Genomic DNA, 14,280 nt, shown 5'->3' with positions numbered 1-14,280 from the left:
TAAACTTCCTAATGAGAAAAAGCTGTCAGCTGCTGTGTAGCATTTGATATTTGCACCTCAGCCAAGAAGAGCTGGAGTATAAGCTATTACTGCAATAAAAAGGGCAGTAGGATTCAGCAATGTTAATTTATAAAAGCATCTCTAAAAGCATCATAAAATGATAGATGGTAAGAAAAAGCACATGGGTGTATTCCTGATGGAGTTGTAAAAGTCATCCCTGTAAAGAAAAAAGAGAGAACAGGAGAATTTCTAGTCCCCTATGAAGGGGACAAATGAAAAGTTAAGATCCAGCAATGATCATATGATGAAATAGCTTGAGAGAGAAGAGGAGTGCTGTTGGTGTTTGAAAGAAGGGTGGTGTGGCTTGAGTTGACACTACAGAAGAAGAGCAAGCTTGTCAGTAAGATGCTTGGCTGGAACTCAGGAGATCATGACCTAGTTCTACACAAAATCCTCAAATGGTGTTGGTCTAGTGAATTAATCTGTCTCAAAGTGCTGCATATGGTTTAGTGAGCCTATTTTTATTCTGTTTACAAGAGAATAGCAGCCCTCATGCTGTGCTTTTCATGGCTATGCCCAAGGGGCATAAGTTACTACTGCAGTTATTTGCACTTGCAAAATGTTATGAACAGTTTATTGTTCATCTGAAATTGCAGTTATAGAATTGGAAATGGTTGTTAAAGCCAGACCAAAGTTAATGGACTGTTTCCACTGTTTATCAAATTTGTGATAAGCACAAATTTGAAGACCTTTTAAAATGACTTGTTTATGCCTGTAATTAATTAATTTAGGCCACTGAAATGAGAAGTGCAATTAAGAAAAGTATACTATGCCATTCTGCAGGCACTCAAGGCCAGAGGTTAATAGAGGTGCTCTGAGGAATGCTGCATGTGCAGCTTCTTTCTGTGCTAAGTCTCCTCCTTGTCTGCCTTCCCTTCCAGTTGTTCAACCGAGAACTGTGTATCCAACAGCTGCGGTATTCAGGGATGATGGAGACCATTCAGATCAGGAAGGCTGGCTACCCAGTTCGCTACACCTTTGAGGAGTTCTTTGAGAGATACAGAGTTCTCCTGCCAGGGTCTGTTCAAGAACGGGTATGTGAACACAAACTTGGTTTAAGGCTAATTTAACTTCTCCTTATAAGACTTTAGTCTTATCCACAATAGAAATCCACTATCCCACAATAGAAATCCACTCTTGGATTACTGCTGTCACAGCTGAGAGAGCTGTCATCAGAGTAACTGCAGTTAAATCCTCGCTTGGACCTTAGCTGAAACAGTAGAGGTGTTTTTAGGTCTGGTTAACCTGGACTTGCTCCACACAGATGTCCCAGGCAGGGTGGCATCCCCATCGCTCTGAGATGCTTCTTTTCTGTAGTCACACACTTCTGAGGTCTCTCTGACATCCTCCTGGCACTTGAACTCTTGAATGCTTGGCCAAGCCCTAATGTTCCTCCTTTCCCTGACCATTGGAGCTGAACCGCTTTCATTCACTGTACTGTCAGCCTTGAGGTCTGTCAGACCTCAGCCATTTCTGTTCTTTGCCCTTTGAAATGCAGAGCAATAGATCCTTACCTAGTACAGTTGCTGTGTTTCCAACCAAGCCCTAACACGATTATGCTTCTGCACATCAGGTGAAGAATGATGCTCGCCAGTGCTGCATCAGCATCTCCGAAGCGGTGCTGGGCAAGAATGAAGGCTGGCAAGTTGGAAAGACCAAGATTTTCCTTAAAGTAAGTAAAAAGGACAGTTTATAACCTCTTCTCCTGAAAAACTGGATGCTTCAGAGTAAAGCTTGACCTGCCTGTGAAAGATTGGTGACCCAGAAGGACTAGATTCTCTTACAAACTCTCTCTTGAATCTGAGGGGATCTTTGGTCCCCAAGTAAATTGGTGGATATTAGCGTGGTTTAGGAGAGGCTGATCCTCCTCCTGTGTTCCAGTGGTGCAGCTGAAACAGCCCAATGCAATGCTCAAGCTCTGGAGCATAAAGAACTGGATGCCAGCAGGCTGTGGCAGGGACTTCCTTGCCCTTAGCCCCCTGGTAAAGCCAGTCTTACTGTAGGCAAGCTGTGTGCTTGTTTACGGCTACAGCCAGACACAGTGTATCTAGCTGGTGCACCCTCTTCCTAATGCAGTCCCACAGATGCATTTCAATCCCAGTTTGCACTGCCTTATGCTGAGTCTGGGCCTCTTTCAGAACATGTGTCCAGTTTTCAGAAGTCGTGGGGGTTTCTGTTCTATTAACATATCCATATTTTCCTTTAACAGGATTGTCATGATACAGTACTAGAGCTGCAACGACACAAGGTACTCACAGATAAGGTTCTTCTTATCCAGAAGGTGATGAGAGGAGTCAAGGACAGGTCAGTGACATTAAAGAAGAGAATTTGCTTTGGTTTGAAGCACTAATATTTGTGTTGTATTTTAACGTCTAAGTAAAACATTTTCAAATATAAAATGTATCACTCCATACCTTCCATTAGCCCTAAATTCAGTTCTCATCATGTAACAATACAAGGTGTATCTAGGCAGACTTTGCATAAAGATTTGTTCTGTCTCAGTTTCTTTATTATCATGATACTTTTCAAAATGCAGGGCTTCTGCACATGCAGCTTGTATGGGGAGGAAGGGTTGGAAGGAGGATTTGCACTCAGTATTTCTAGTGAAYGGTAGAGATCAGTATTTGGAAAGCAGGAAGACCCCGTGGAATCTGTGTCCTTCTCAAAGCTACAAGGAACCTTTTTTTTAGGATGCTTCTTTGATACAAAACATAGGTAGAAAAGAAAAGAACCAGACAGGAAACTAAGTAGTCCTTCTCCATGCCAAAGATGCACAATTCTTGTAGTTTGTCCGATTCAGTTTGAAATGTCTTCAGAAGTGAAATTTAGTCCCTGTCAAGTAATTGTTTGTCCTCATTAAATGCTTTACATCATGATTTGTGCTTACTAATCTTATATGGCCTAACCAGAACTATGATATAGGACTGACTCCTAGTTTAGTTTAGAAATGTTCCTAACAGTGGAAAAGCAAGAATTATAAAGAATGATACAAATGCCCCAAACTCCCTTTTTTTTTTTTTTCAGACTCTGTCTGCTCTCTAACAAAGAGCATCACTTCTCCCTCACCTCACCTCAATTTTATTCTTAGATCATCAAAGCTATGTGCCACTTCCAGCAGCCACAGTTGGTGACAGCTTTTACCACGGAAAGTTAATCTTGTTCACACAGCTCCTAGCCCTGAAAGTTAGGACACTGGGGAGCAAGAGATGATGAGGTGGGGGAGTTAACTTATCCAGGCCTGATGTGAAGGCATTTTCAGCTCTTATAGACCTCTTCTATCAAAGCAATGAACTTGGTCTGCAGTTTGTATAAGCATTTTTGCAGTATTAAGGGTCAAAGTCAGCTCAGATGTATCGAGGTGGATTAGTAATACTTTTATCTCATCCTTTTTACCAGCACATGAATAGCAAAGCAAACATGAAAACAGTATGAAGAGCTCCACTAATTCATGATGCTGCTTCACTTGCAGAATAAGCTGAGCCTAGGGAAAATCCCTCAAGGCCTGTGTTACAGCAAAGGTCATGCAAAACAGCTTCTTCTGGCCTTTCCATCAGCACAAGGAAGGTGTGAGCAGACAAAAGGCTGGGACTGAGGATATTTTTGCAGCATGTGGTAGAAAAGTATCTGACCAGCCTGAACTTTCTGCTGCAACACAATGCTTTTCTTGGGCTACTGGGAAGCAGGAAAAATAGACCTCACTGAGCTCCACACTTGCCCTGGCAAGATGTCTACTAATAATTGAGCTGGTTAGTTTAATGATAGCTTTCCTGGCCCTAGTATCCCTAGACACCAGACAGGGCTGAGACCAGAGCATAGACATCCCATGAAAGAAAAAAGCCACCACCTCATTCCTCTCTCAATTTATCATAAGAAGCAGCAGAAATAACCTATTGCTTGTCACCTCACCTGTCTGCTTGCTTAGGAAGCAGTTTCTGAAACAGAGGAAGTCCGCTGTAGCCATTCAGACAGCCTGGCGAGGCTACTGCTGCCGGAAGGATTTCAGAATGGTAAGAGGCGAGTATATGTGTGTTTATATACTCTGCTTTGCAGGGCTGAGTGGAGTATTAGGAGGAAGACACTCAGAACTGAAGGGGAGAAAGGCAAAATGGCAGGGTGTAAAGAAGGGATTTGTTGGGTCCAAGGAGGGCCCTGAGACATCTCAGGGCTTACTGAACCCGTGACATTCCTGCTTTCTGGTGAAATGGTAACTCAGCTAACCTCTGGCAGTGCTGGCTCCAGTGGCCTGGCACACGTCTTCCAGCCAGAAGTCCAGGGCTAGCATTTGTCCATCACCGGCAAGCTGTGAGCACAGTGTCTGCCACCACTGTTACAGGAAAACTGGAAATCTGTAAAAAGTTATCATCACATCCATCTCTTATTATTGAAAACAAAGACTGAACTTCTGTAGGTGGGGGTTTTGTGGGTAGGGAAAGCTACACCATATTAGGGGCTTTCACATACTGTGTGTTTGTGTGGAAGGAATTATTATTACAATATAAGAGAACATCCCATTCTTGAGGGCTGGGAGGAGAAAATGCCATTTTCAATTAGAAACATTTTCTATTCTCCACAAAGTGACACAATTCCTGCCTGAAGAGCCAGTCTCTTGCCCTGCGCTCTGCCCCATCCCCTTCTGTTGCTTCTCTCCGGCTTGTCACACCCATCTTTCTCAAGGCCATGCCATTTTTTCCAATCACTTGGCTTCATTTCTGTTTTCTCCCTTCCCTTGCCATGATCCTGGGTTATCACTGTTGCTTCCTGCAGCCACTCCCTAGAAGATCCCCATGAGAATTCTATATAAACTAGTTTAAAAAGCTTATCACTGGCAGAAAATAAAGCATTTTCTTAAGTGGCAGTGTCCCATAACCCCTTCCAGTATATCTATCAAATAACTGAATTTTGTTGTCATCTACTTATCCCAACTTAGTCCCAGTCTTACGGGCTTTGAGCCATAACCTCTTCTTTTTCTCCACCTGCTACAGATTCTGCTGGGGTTTGGGCGCCTGCAGGCCCTTGTCCGGAGCCGGCAGCTTGCTAAACAGTATGAAGCAGCCCGGGCTCGTGTCATCAGGTTTCAAGCCTTGTGCCGTGGTTATCTAATGCGTAAAAAGATAACAGAACAGAAGAAAGCTGTATGTGTTATACAGGCATATGCAAGGGGCATGTTTGCTCGCCAGAGTTACCAGAGGATGAAGAGAGAGGTACGCATATCCGTTCAGATACCTTGTGAACATGATGTTGTTTCTATGAGGTTCTGATAGATATTTAACTACCAACAGGTGTTGCTATAGCACTTTATTTATTTTGGGTTGTAGACTTCTGAGGTTAGCATGCTGACAGGTATGAGCTCTTGTCAGATATGAAAGCAGAGTCGTAAATGGGCTGATGTTGTTTATGCTTGCTTTCCATGCTTATCACAGATTTAGTTTCATCAGAACCGCACTGACCAAGCAGAAATATTTTTGACAGAAGGGAGGAGAAAACGATAAGAAGGTTTGCATATGTATCAGTCACTACCACAAAGGAAGATCACTTTCTGCAGCAAGGCCTGATAATGTCTCTTAGGGATCCATTCATGAGGGAAACCCAGTGTTGTGTATCTTCATATGCACTGCCAGAAAAATCCTGTATTTATTACCTTAGCTGTCCGTAGCACATGGGAGCCCTTCTTGTGGTTTCCTTTCTGCATTAGATGCTGTACAAACAGGACAAATCCCATCTGCAGATATCTGCCTGTGGCCCGTTCCCTAAAATGCCAAAGCTAGAACCAAGCAGCCCCAGCTGCAGATCAAGTCCTGGTGTGGACAGCTGATTAACGGCAGAAGGGAGCCAGCCCAGCAGGTATGGAAACAGTCACAGAATGGTCCTCTTGTTCACAGAACAAGTGCAGGCTGGAAGCCAGGAATATCCGCTTGGAAGAAGAGAAACGTCTCATCCAAGTCCTTGGACCAGTGAAAGCAAGAGAAGAAGCTATGAGGTTAGAAAAGGTAGGTATGTGGACCGAGGAACACCAAATGCCATGTTGTGTGCCCAACAAGACAGCTTGCCCAGCTCACACGTGTAGACTTGCTCAAATATCTGCACACTGGTACATGTCAGAGGATAGTAAAAAGCGGACATAGTCGTAAACACACTTGTGAGGATGATTTAGAAATGGGCCAAGCCAAACACATGCACATCGGAAGTATGAGGGGCACTTCAGACAAACATGCACATGCTATTATGGTCTCCTGACACAAAACATTTTTAAATTTTAAATAATGTGTTTTTTTCATGCTAAGTTAGGAATACTGTGTTTTTCCTGTAGCATTGCTTGATGATACAGTTCTTGAAAATTGCATTATTACTTATAGGCCAACAGCCTATAAGGACAGCTGTTAGTGCAAGCTGCTGATGTGCTAGGTCTTTGTGACTGCTTAACACAAGCAACATTTGGTTTCACATCAGGCACTGCACTGGCAGAGCTACATCTCACTGTCATAACACCCACGTAATTGCCTTTCATCCTCGTGCCCATTCATTCTAGCTGAATGATGTTCCAGTCATGCTTAACCAACTTTTATGTTTAAAGGAACACCTGGCTGCTGCGGAGAGAGAAGAGAATGAAGCAAGACAAAGGAAAAATAATGCTCTTGCCAATAGACCAACAAATTATGATGTTATCAGTGACCAAGACATGGTGGACAAAATTTTTGGATTTTTACCTTCCATGATTGGAGGCCAAGAAGGACAGGCTCCTCTGGGTTTTGAGGTACTGAGCTGCAAAGTGGTAATGGGTCATGTTCATCCCTCATGTAAGTCCATTGACTTTTCTGGAATTCCATCCATGGTCAATTCTGTTTAATGAACAGTGAAAGCACTGAGCAAGAACTGCTGAAATAAGTCATCCAGACAGTCCCTTGAGAAACTGCATTCAGAGGTCAGCTCCCAAAAGCTTTTGGTCATCTGCAGTTTAGGGACTGTGCATCTCCAAAAACCACTTCACATTTGTTCCATTTCCCCAGTAGACCCTCTCTGAACTGTGCCAGTCTCTCCTTTTAGCACCAACTACATGTTCTGCTGCCGGTGCTTTCTCAGTGCTTTCCAGCTTACACACACGTCTTGTGCAGTTACTCCATATCCTTAAAAGCAAGATTTGAGATATACTGGTCCTGACAGCTGTGGAGGATGGAATGGGGCAGAGGGAGGTAGGCAGAGCAGAGCAGTCTGGATTAGTGCAGAATGGGAGCAATGAGGTAGCGCCTGGGTTTTCTGACCTGCAACATTCTTGGCCAGCTGAAGACCAGCCCAGGGAGGCCATATGGAATGGATGCATCTTGGAGGAACAGGTCCTATGTCCCAATGGTCTGTTGGTAGCTGCTGAACATGGCTTTGGCAATAGTTGGAGAGTCAAATTCCAGAGGAATTATGGCCAAGTCAGAAAAATTTATATAAAATAAGAATATTACGGGTGGAGGGAAAGAATATGTGCTTCTTCTGCATGTTCTGTGCAGGACTTGGAAACAAAGCCAAGCAGGCTGGAAGAGGTGGACCTGGACATGATTCCCATGAGTGTGGAGCTGGAAGAAGAAACGGATGGCCTGGCAGAGTACACCTTCCCAAAGTTTGCAGCTACTTATTTCCAGGGGTCATCTACACATACACATATCCGGAGACCCCTGCAGCACCCACTGCTCTACCATGACGACAAGGACAATGTCCTGGTATCTTGCTTGTTCTTGTTGGTGAACCTGCTCCCTGCAACAGCCCTGGCTCCTACAGCTCCCTTCCTCCTTGGGTTCCTTCCCATTTTCCTCTTGAGGGATAGGAAGGCGGAGAGGGAAGTTTTCCTTCATATTAAGCAGCCTTGCAGAATGGGGAGTCCCATGCTGCAAAAACTTTGACATTACTTGGCCTTCTGTTTCTGAGCATAAGGGCTTCTGGAAGAGCTTGCTGCAGAGTGCTGATCTGTCCAGGTGGGTAGATGCAGAGTGCAGTTCAGCCAAGGTTTCTATACCTCACTCCAGCTACAGGGGACCTGCCAGGTGCCAGTAAAGGGAATGGTGAGGGCTCAGCAGTCATTGAGCAGGTCTGACATTCCCACTGGAGCCTCCTGAAGCCCTGTGCCCTCTTCTTTTAGCATGAGAGAGTTGTGAATGATGCTCACATGTGGTTGGAGATGAAAGGAAACTCCTTGTGTAAACGGTGGGAGGGGATGGGGAATTTTAATAACTTGGAGTGGATAAAGGAAGAAAATGGTTTTACCTAAACAGGAAGAAAGGGCATGTGGCCAGTGGTTCTCTTGGCAGTGTCTGACTGTGCTTTCTGCCACTGCAGGCTTCTCTGGTTGTGTGGGTCATCATCCTGCGGTTCATGGGGGACCTGCCAGAGCCAACAATGTTTGCCAAGAGTGTCACCACCAAGAGCAGCTCCGTGATGACACAGATATATGACACAATTGGCAAGAAAAACCAGGTCCAGTTCAGGAGCAACAGCCCAAATATGGTGAGAGGAACAGGCTATGTTTGTATTTTCAGATGCTTTCCTTGGTTCCTGTCCTGTTCTACTGAAAGTGAGAAAAGCAAAGGAAACCTTGCAGGCTATTGTACTTAGCCAAAAGTACCAGAAGTGCAAAGGGGTCCTTGTCAGTCGTAGGAGGACACTGCAGCTCCTTTGAGCAATAGGGGACAAAACAAAAATGTCCCAAATTTGGCATCTGTCTTTTCTTAATGACTCATTCTTGCTGTGCGTTGAACTAATTTCCCATAATGATAACGTGTGTCATAGAGAGACAGCAGAAAGGATAACAAGATCTCCAAGGGGATCTCTTCCCTGAAGCTGAAACGGTCCTCCAAGATGACAGGGAAGGTAAGATTCGGAAATAAATTGCTTTCCCTAAATCTCTTTACCTGGACCCCTATCTTGCACCTGCTGATAGATGTTACATGCCAGCAGCTCCCAGCTGGGAACTCATTGCCCTTCCAGGCCAGTGCAGCCCATGCTGTGTAGGGGATACCTGGTGCACTTTTTGCCTTCCTTTGAAAATCTCTCCATGCGCACTGATGTCATTCATTCCCTGGCAGATTCCCTTTACTCCTTCCCACTGGAGAGTGACTCCTGAACACAGAGAACCTTTTATTGTTGGGAATTGTTGGTATTACAGAATAGTTTGCTCAAAGCCCTGAGCAGGGCTAAGAACCACCATGTGCTTAGTGCTTACAGGATAATACATGAAAGTTCTCCAAACCAGTAAGAACAGTGCTGTAACACGAGATTTTTGAGTTGAAGGTATGGTCTCTTCTTAACTGCTGCTGCAAGGAGCAGGAAAATTTTAGCCAGAAAGATGGAGCAGCTCTCATTCCTATGAGAGCTGCCTGGTATGAGGAAAGGTTTCCAGAGCACTCTGGGGTTCTGCTTGGTTTGTTTCAGGTGGCAAACCAGCTGAAAAGTGGAGAAGAGGCTTTCCAGGAGGACAGCTCGATCTCTGAGAGACCTATGTCCAACCTTGAAAAAGTGCACTTCATTATTGGCAATGCAATTCTGCGCCCTGCCCTCAGGTAGGAAACTTGCACCTTCTTTCCAGAACCGATACCCATTACCTCAAGGATATTCAGCATTCCCTTTCCGAAGCCCGAGAGAATGCTGGAAATGTCCCCCATTCATTTCTGGGGACTCCTGACCAAAAGTCCAAGCTAGTCACATATAAGACTGAGAGACTGCAGACACCCCTTCAGAGCATGGTTCACCTGTGTCTGAGGGGATGGAAAACAGCTGCCTCACTGCCCCTCCTGGGATCTTCATCTCAGTTTAGGTCACCTGTCTCAGTGTATGGCTTTCTGAATACCCCACAAGTATGCAATGGGACAGAGCTCAGTGCTGTAACCCAGTAACACCTGAAGGTGGAACACAGCCCTAGTATGAGGGACATGGAAAAATCAGGAGAGAGTAAAAAATGTGGGGTTAACATATGCTAGAGAGGTTTTCAGAACCTGTTTCTGAGCCCGGAAGAGATGTCCTCAAATCAAAGATAGCTGAAAGACTGGCTTGCTGACTAGCTCAGCCACTCAAAGAAGAAATCCTGCTCACAAGCTTTGTGAGGACGGCCCTTAGCCCAAAGGCTGTGTGAGGATGAGACAGAAGCTAGTTGGTTCTGACCCCCCCGCCCCCGCGAATCCTCTCCTCCACTTTGGGCTTGCCCGTTTCAATTTACCTGATGCTTTTCTGTAACAAAGCCCGTAAGCACAGGCCCTGCCTCGGCCTCAGGCATGGGCTGCTTTTTTCTCTACTTAGTTGCTTTGTTTCAGTCAAGATGCTCCCAGAAGCAAAGCCTCATCTGGCAAAAATTGTCTTCAATGAATGTATCATAACAGTCACCAGCTAAGCATCTGCTCCCTCAGACTTTGTTTCACCATATGCCCCACCTGGGAGCACAGACCCCATCCGCATTGTATCCTCCCACAGCAGACTTGCCAAATGTGTGTCCCAGGAGCCTAGAAGACTTAAGATGATTTTTTTAAATAGCAGTTTTGCTTGTACGCTGCTTTTTGCATCTGTTTCCCATATGTCCTCGTTACAGGCAACTTGCATTTTCAGAAGCTCACTTTGCAGCACACCTTCCTGCATTCCTGTCCAAGGACTCACTCCACTTTTTATGCCAAGTTTCCTAAAAGCTTACAAATCCTAGCATTAAGCAGGGTGTCCCACTGTCCTTATCCCCAAATCCACATATGAGCAGACAGGCAAAAGCCGCAAGACACACACCATGTACTGTGGAGAGCTTAAGGCAGATTTCACATGTGGAAGGCAGCAATGAAATACCACAGCTGGCTGGCCCAGTAATTGCTATCTCAGCACAGCCCCACTGCTAGTCATATGAGGTATCTCCAGCATGGGAATTGCACTTGAACTTCTCGAGTAAGAAGGGGTGGCCAAGGGCACAAGCCTTTTCCTATCAATGCCCAGGACACAGTTATTTCCCATGGTAAACATAGGTGATATCCTAGCTAATGTGATTAAAGCTAGCTCAGATCTACTTCATCGTGCTGCAATCATGCCAAGCTTGCAATGGAAATGTAGCTAAAGACAGTTCAGCCAGTGAATCATTATCATGTTGCTTTCACATGTTTTATTACAGAGATGAGATTTATTGCCAGATTTGCAAACAACTCAGTGAAAACAGCAACAGGAGCAGCTATGCTCGAGGCTGGATCCTTCTGTCACTTTGCCTTGGTTGCTTTCCTCCTTCAGACACATTTGTGAAGGTACATTGCTCACCTTTCCTATAGCAGCTTAAAGGCCTCAGCTGCTCTGGTTTCTTATTTATTTTACTATTTTGACACAAATAGCCACATAAACTATTTTGCTGTCATAGCAACTGGTGCTGTGATTTTAGCAGAAACTATCTCATCTCATATGCTTATCTGAGAATTTAAATAAGTGATTGTTGTACTGATGTTTACTTCTTTTTCATGACATGGCATACGAGTCAGATTCTGTTGTTGATCACAGCCCTCATTTTACATCTTCAATTGTGAAAAATCTGGCAGATTTTATCCTCTGCAGTCCTGCTTTTCCAGCACTCTAAAGCTATCTCCAGTTACAATCCTAGTGATTAAGTATACTCTGAAGTCCAGTGCATGCAGTAAAACAAAGAAAAAATATCACCCTACACCTCCAAACCTTATAAAATCCAGTGGAAACTTGGGTTTTCCTACCTTTTTTTTTAAGATACGTTAATATCTAAATGTAGGTAGATGATAAATCCACTTCACCACAGAAAAAACAAACTATGGCTCCAGCTTAACATCAGGCTTTCTCCTAGGTCTTAAAGGCATACAGAATCCGTAAAAGTCTCCAGATCTTTAGTACTGCTTTGCTGATATCCTAAATCAAATGATTAATCATAAATACTGCCAAGTGGCTGCTACTTGAACCAAACTCGACATAAGCCATAGACATATTTTGACACCAGTCTTTATCCAAATCTGTGAAGTATGCAGAATTCATGAAAGACTTGACTTCTTTTAGTTCTCTTTTCCTAAATCCATGCCCTATGCGTAGTCATACTCCTAATCATGAAAATAACCAGGTGACCCAAACTTGCCCTAAATACAAATCAAGCATGTAAATACAAGTCCATGCTTATACCATCTCATCTAAGATATCTGAGCCATACAACCCCCGCAAAGCTCTATTTATCTAATCCTTCTCTTCCAAAGTCCAATTTTAATCTTTCTGTCAACCATCAGTATTGCCAGAGAACTTAATAAAACTGAAAGCAACCATAATCTGCAGCCCTGACCTGCAGCTAACCCCCTTCCTAGCTCTCTGGTTCATACAGAATGTCACAAGATGCAGGTTCTTCCATCAGAAACACTAACCCTACCCTAACCCTTGCCCCTAACCTAATTCTAGGAATAAACATTCTCAACTGTCTATTATTTACAGTATAGTTAAAAATAAGGAGTAGACCTATACTGACACAAATCTTCCTCTTCAGCCTAAAGCTTTGAAGAATGCAGGAAAACTTGGTGCCTCAAACCCTCCTTTTCCAAAACTGATCCTAACCCTAATCTTTAAAACTTCCTGGCAAACTGTAACTAAGCATAACCAATATTCTAGTCTAGTCTATCTGCTGGAAAAGGTTTCTAGTGTTTTATGAGCATTAGTGTTTCTTAACTTTCTCCTGTGTTCTGTGTCTAGTACCTGCTGAATTTCATCCATAATGGGCCCACAGGCTATGCACCATATTGTGCTGAACGTCTGAGACGTACCTGTGCCAACGGAGCACGGACTGAACCACCTAGCTGGCTGGAACTTCAGGTGGCAATTCCCTCATTACTTAATTGTATTGATCCGTGTCGGTTCATGCTGGATTGCATTTCCTAACCTGTGTGGACAGATCTTCCTAAGTCTAATAATGGAAATCAGTTGCACAAGGGGATTGAAGACAAGCTGCCTTAGTCTGGATAGCTCCTTAGATTTGCCTCTTCTCTGGCTATTCAGTCAACCCAAATCCAACAGAGGATGTAAATTAAGAGCTGCAACACCTGATATGCAGGATGATGCCTGCATCCACTCAGGAGCCACAGACCAGAACCATCTCATGAGGGAAGCTCTTAACATCATCCTTGGAAAGGACTGAGCAGGGCTCATGCTCTTAAAATGAGTGGGATATGTCTGTATGGTAGGGCTACATCGCCCTCCTCCTTCCTTTCAATGTCAGCCTAATAATTACACACACACCCCATCCCATAAGTGGAGACCTGTTTGATTCCTTCCTGAGCTTGAGTGACCCCATCACCTAACACCTATCTTCCTAGGCAAAATGCTTACTGCAGGCCACCTCTCTGCTGCTGCATGTAAGGCTGTGCCCAAAATTCATTAGGCCTCTGAGCTGTGGGGAGGAGGGAACTTGATTCCAATGCTGGTCCAGGGATGTCATTTGTACTTAACACTCACCATGCACTGAAGAAACCATGTGGGCTTTGGAGATTCTCTTAACGATTGTCGACTAGGGCATACGATGTGCGGGGCTCTTAAATCTAAATACCTTCTTCATTCTCCACAGAAAAGTAAGTTTTGCTCATAATTTGTCTCTCTCATTTAACTCTGACTTGCAGGCAACAAAGCAAAAGAAACCCATTATGTTTAATGTCACTCTGATGAACGGCCAAAGCATCACTGTCCCTGCAGACTCTGCTTCCATTGCCAAAGAGATCTGCCAGTTCATAGCAGATAAAACCAAGCTGAAGGATGTATTTGGTTTTTCACTCTACATTGCTGTGTTTGACAAGGTAAAGTGTAGAAAAACAGAATGAAATTTGCCTTCTTTTTCTGTGGTTTCTGCTGTCCATCCAGCCTGGCTGAGGACTCCCTCTGTCCTCTGTTCTAGAAGCTCCCCCATCCCAGTCCTACACTAGAACCAAATCAGTTCTTCCAGCTGAGTCTCAGGACCTGATAATCCTATTTTGCCTTTCTGCTGGCTGGCCACTCAGCATTTCCTGCTGCAGGCTTGGAAGGTTTCCTTTGCCAGGTCACGCAGCTGACTCGTGCCTGCTCTCACAGAGGGACAGGGCAGCACTGTGATCTCCCTGCTCTCCTGCGTCCCTGCCTGCTGCTGGTCACACATGCAGCACTGCAGAACTGCTGGAGCGGGGGCAGGACTAGCCAACTCTAGGGAGCCTGACTCAAAAGACATATTTCCCAGCTGCACTGTGGCACACAACTTGTCATGTAAAT

General features: G+C 44.4%; 1 protein-coding gene across 1 annotated transcript in view; it reads left to right on the top strand.

Annotated features, from left to right (window-relative positions):
• MYO7B (myosin VIIB) overlaps positions 1-14,280 on the top strand; it is a 47,954-nt gene that overhangs the window by 15,314 nt on the left and 18,360 nt on the right. The window contains exons 16-27 of the mRNA XM_026080039.1: positions 942-1,094; positions 1,634-1,732; positions 2,270-2,364; positions 3,983-4,067; positions 5,043-5,297; positions 6,653-6,811; positions 7,554-7,763; positions 8,377-8,519; positions 9,429-9,596; positions 11,174-11,300; positions 12,742-12,861; positions 13,662-13,835. Of these exons, the coding sequence (XP_025935824.1) occupies positions 942-1,094; positions 1,634-1,732; positions 2,270-2,364; positions 3,983-4,067; positions 5,043-5,297; positions 6,653-6,811; positions 7,554-7,763; positions 8,377-8,519; positions 9,429-9,596; positions 11,174-11,300; positions 12,742-12,861; positions 13,662-13,835 (1,788 nt within the window). The remainder of the gene's footprint in view (positions 1-941; positions 1,095-1,633; positions 1,733-2,269; positions 2,365-3,982; positions 4,068-5,042; positions 5,298-6,652; positions 6,812-7,553; positions 7,764-8,376; positions 8,520-9,428; positions 9,597-11,173; positions 11,301-12,741; positions 12,862-13,661; positions 13,836-14,280) is intronic.

This window comes from Apteryx rowi, unplaced genomic scaffold, assembly GCF_003343035.1.
Source record: "Apteryx rowi isolate R43461 unplaced genomic scaffold, aptRow1 scaffold_51, whole genome shotgun sequence".
NCBI classification, from domain to species: Eukaryota; Metazoa; Chordata; class Aves; order Apterygiformes; family Apterygidae; genus Apteryx; species Apteryx rowi.
This window is presented reverse-complemented; position numbering and strand designations above follow the sequence as displayed.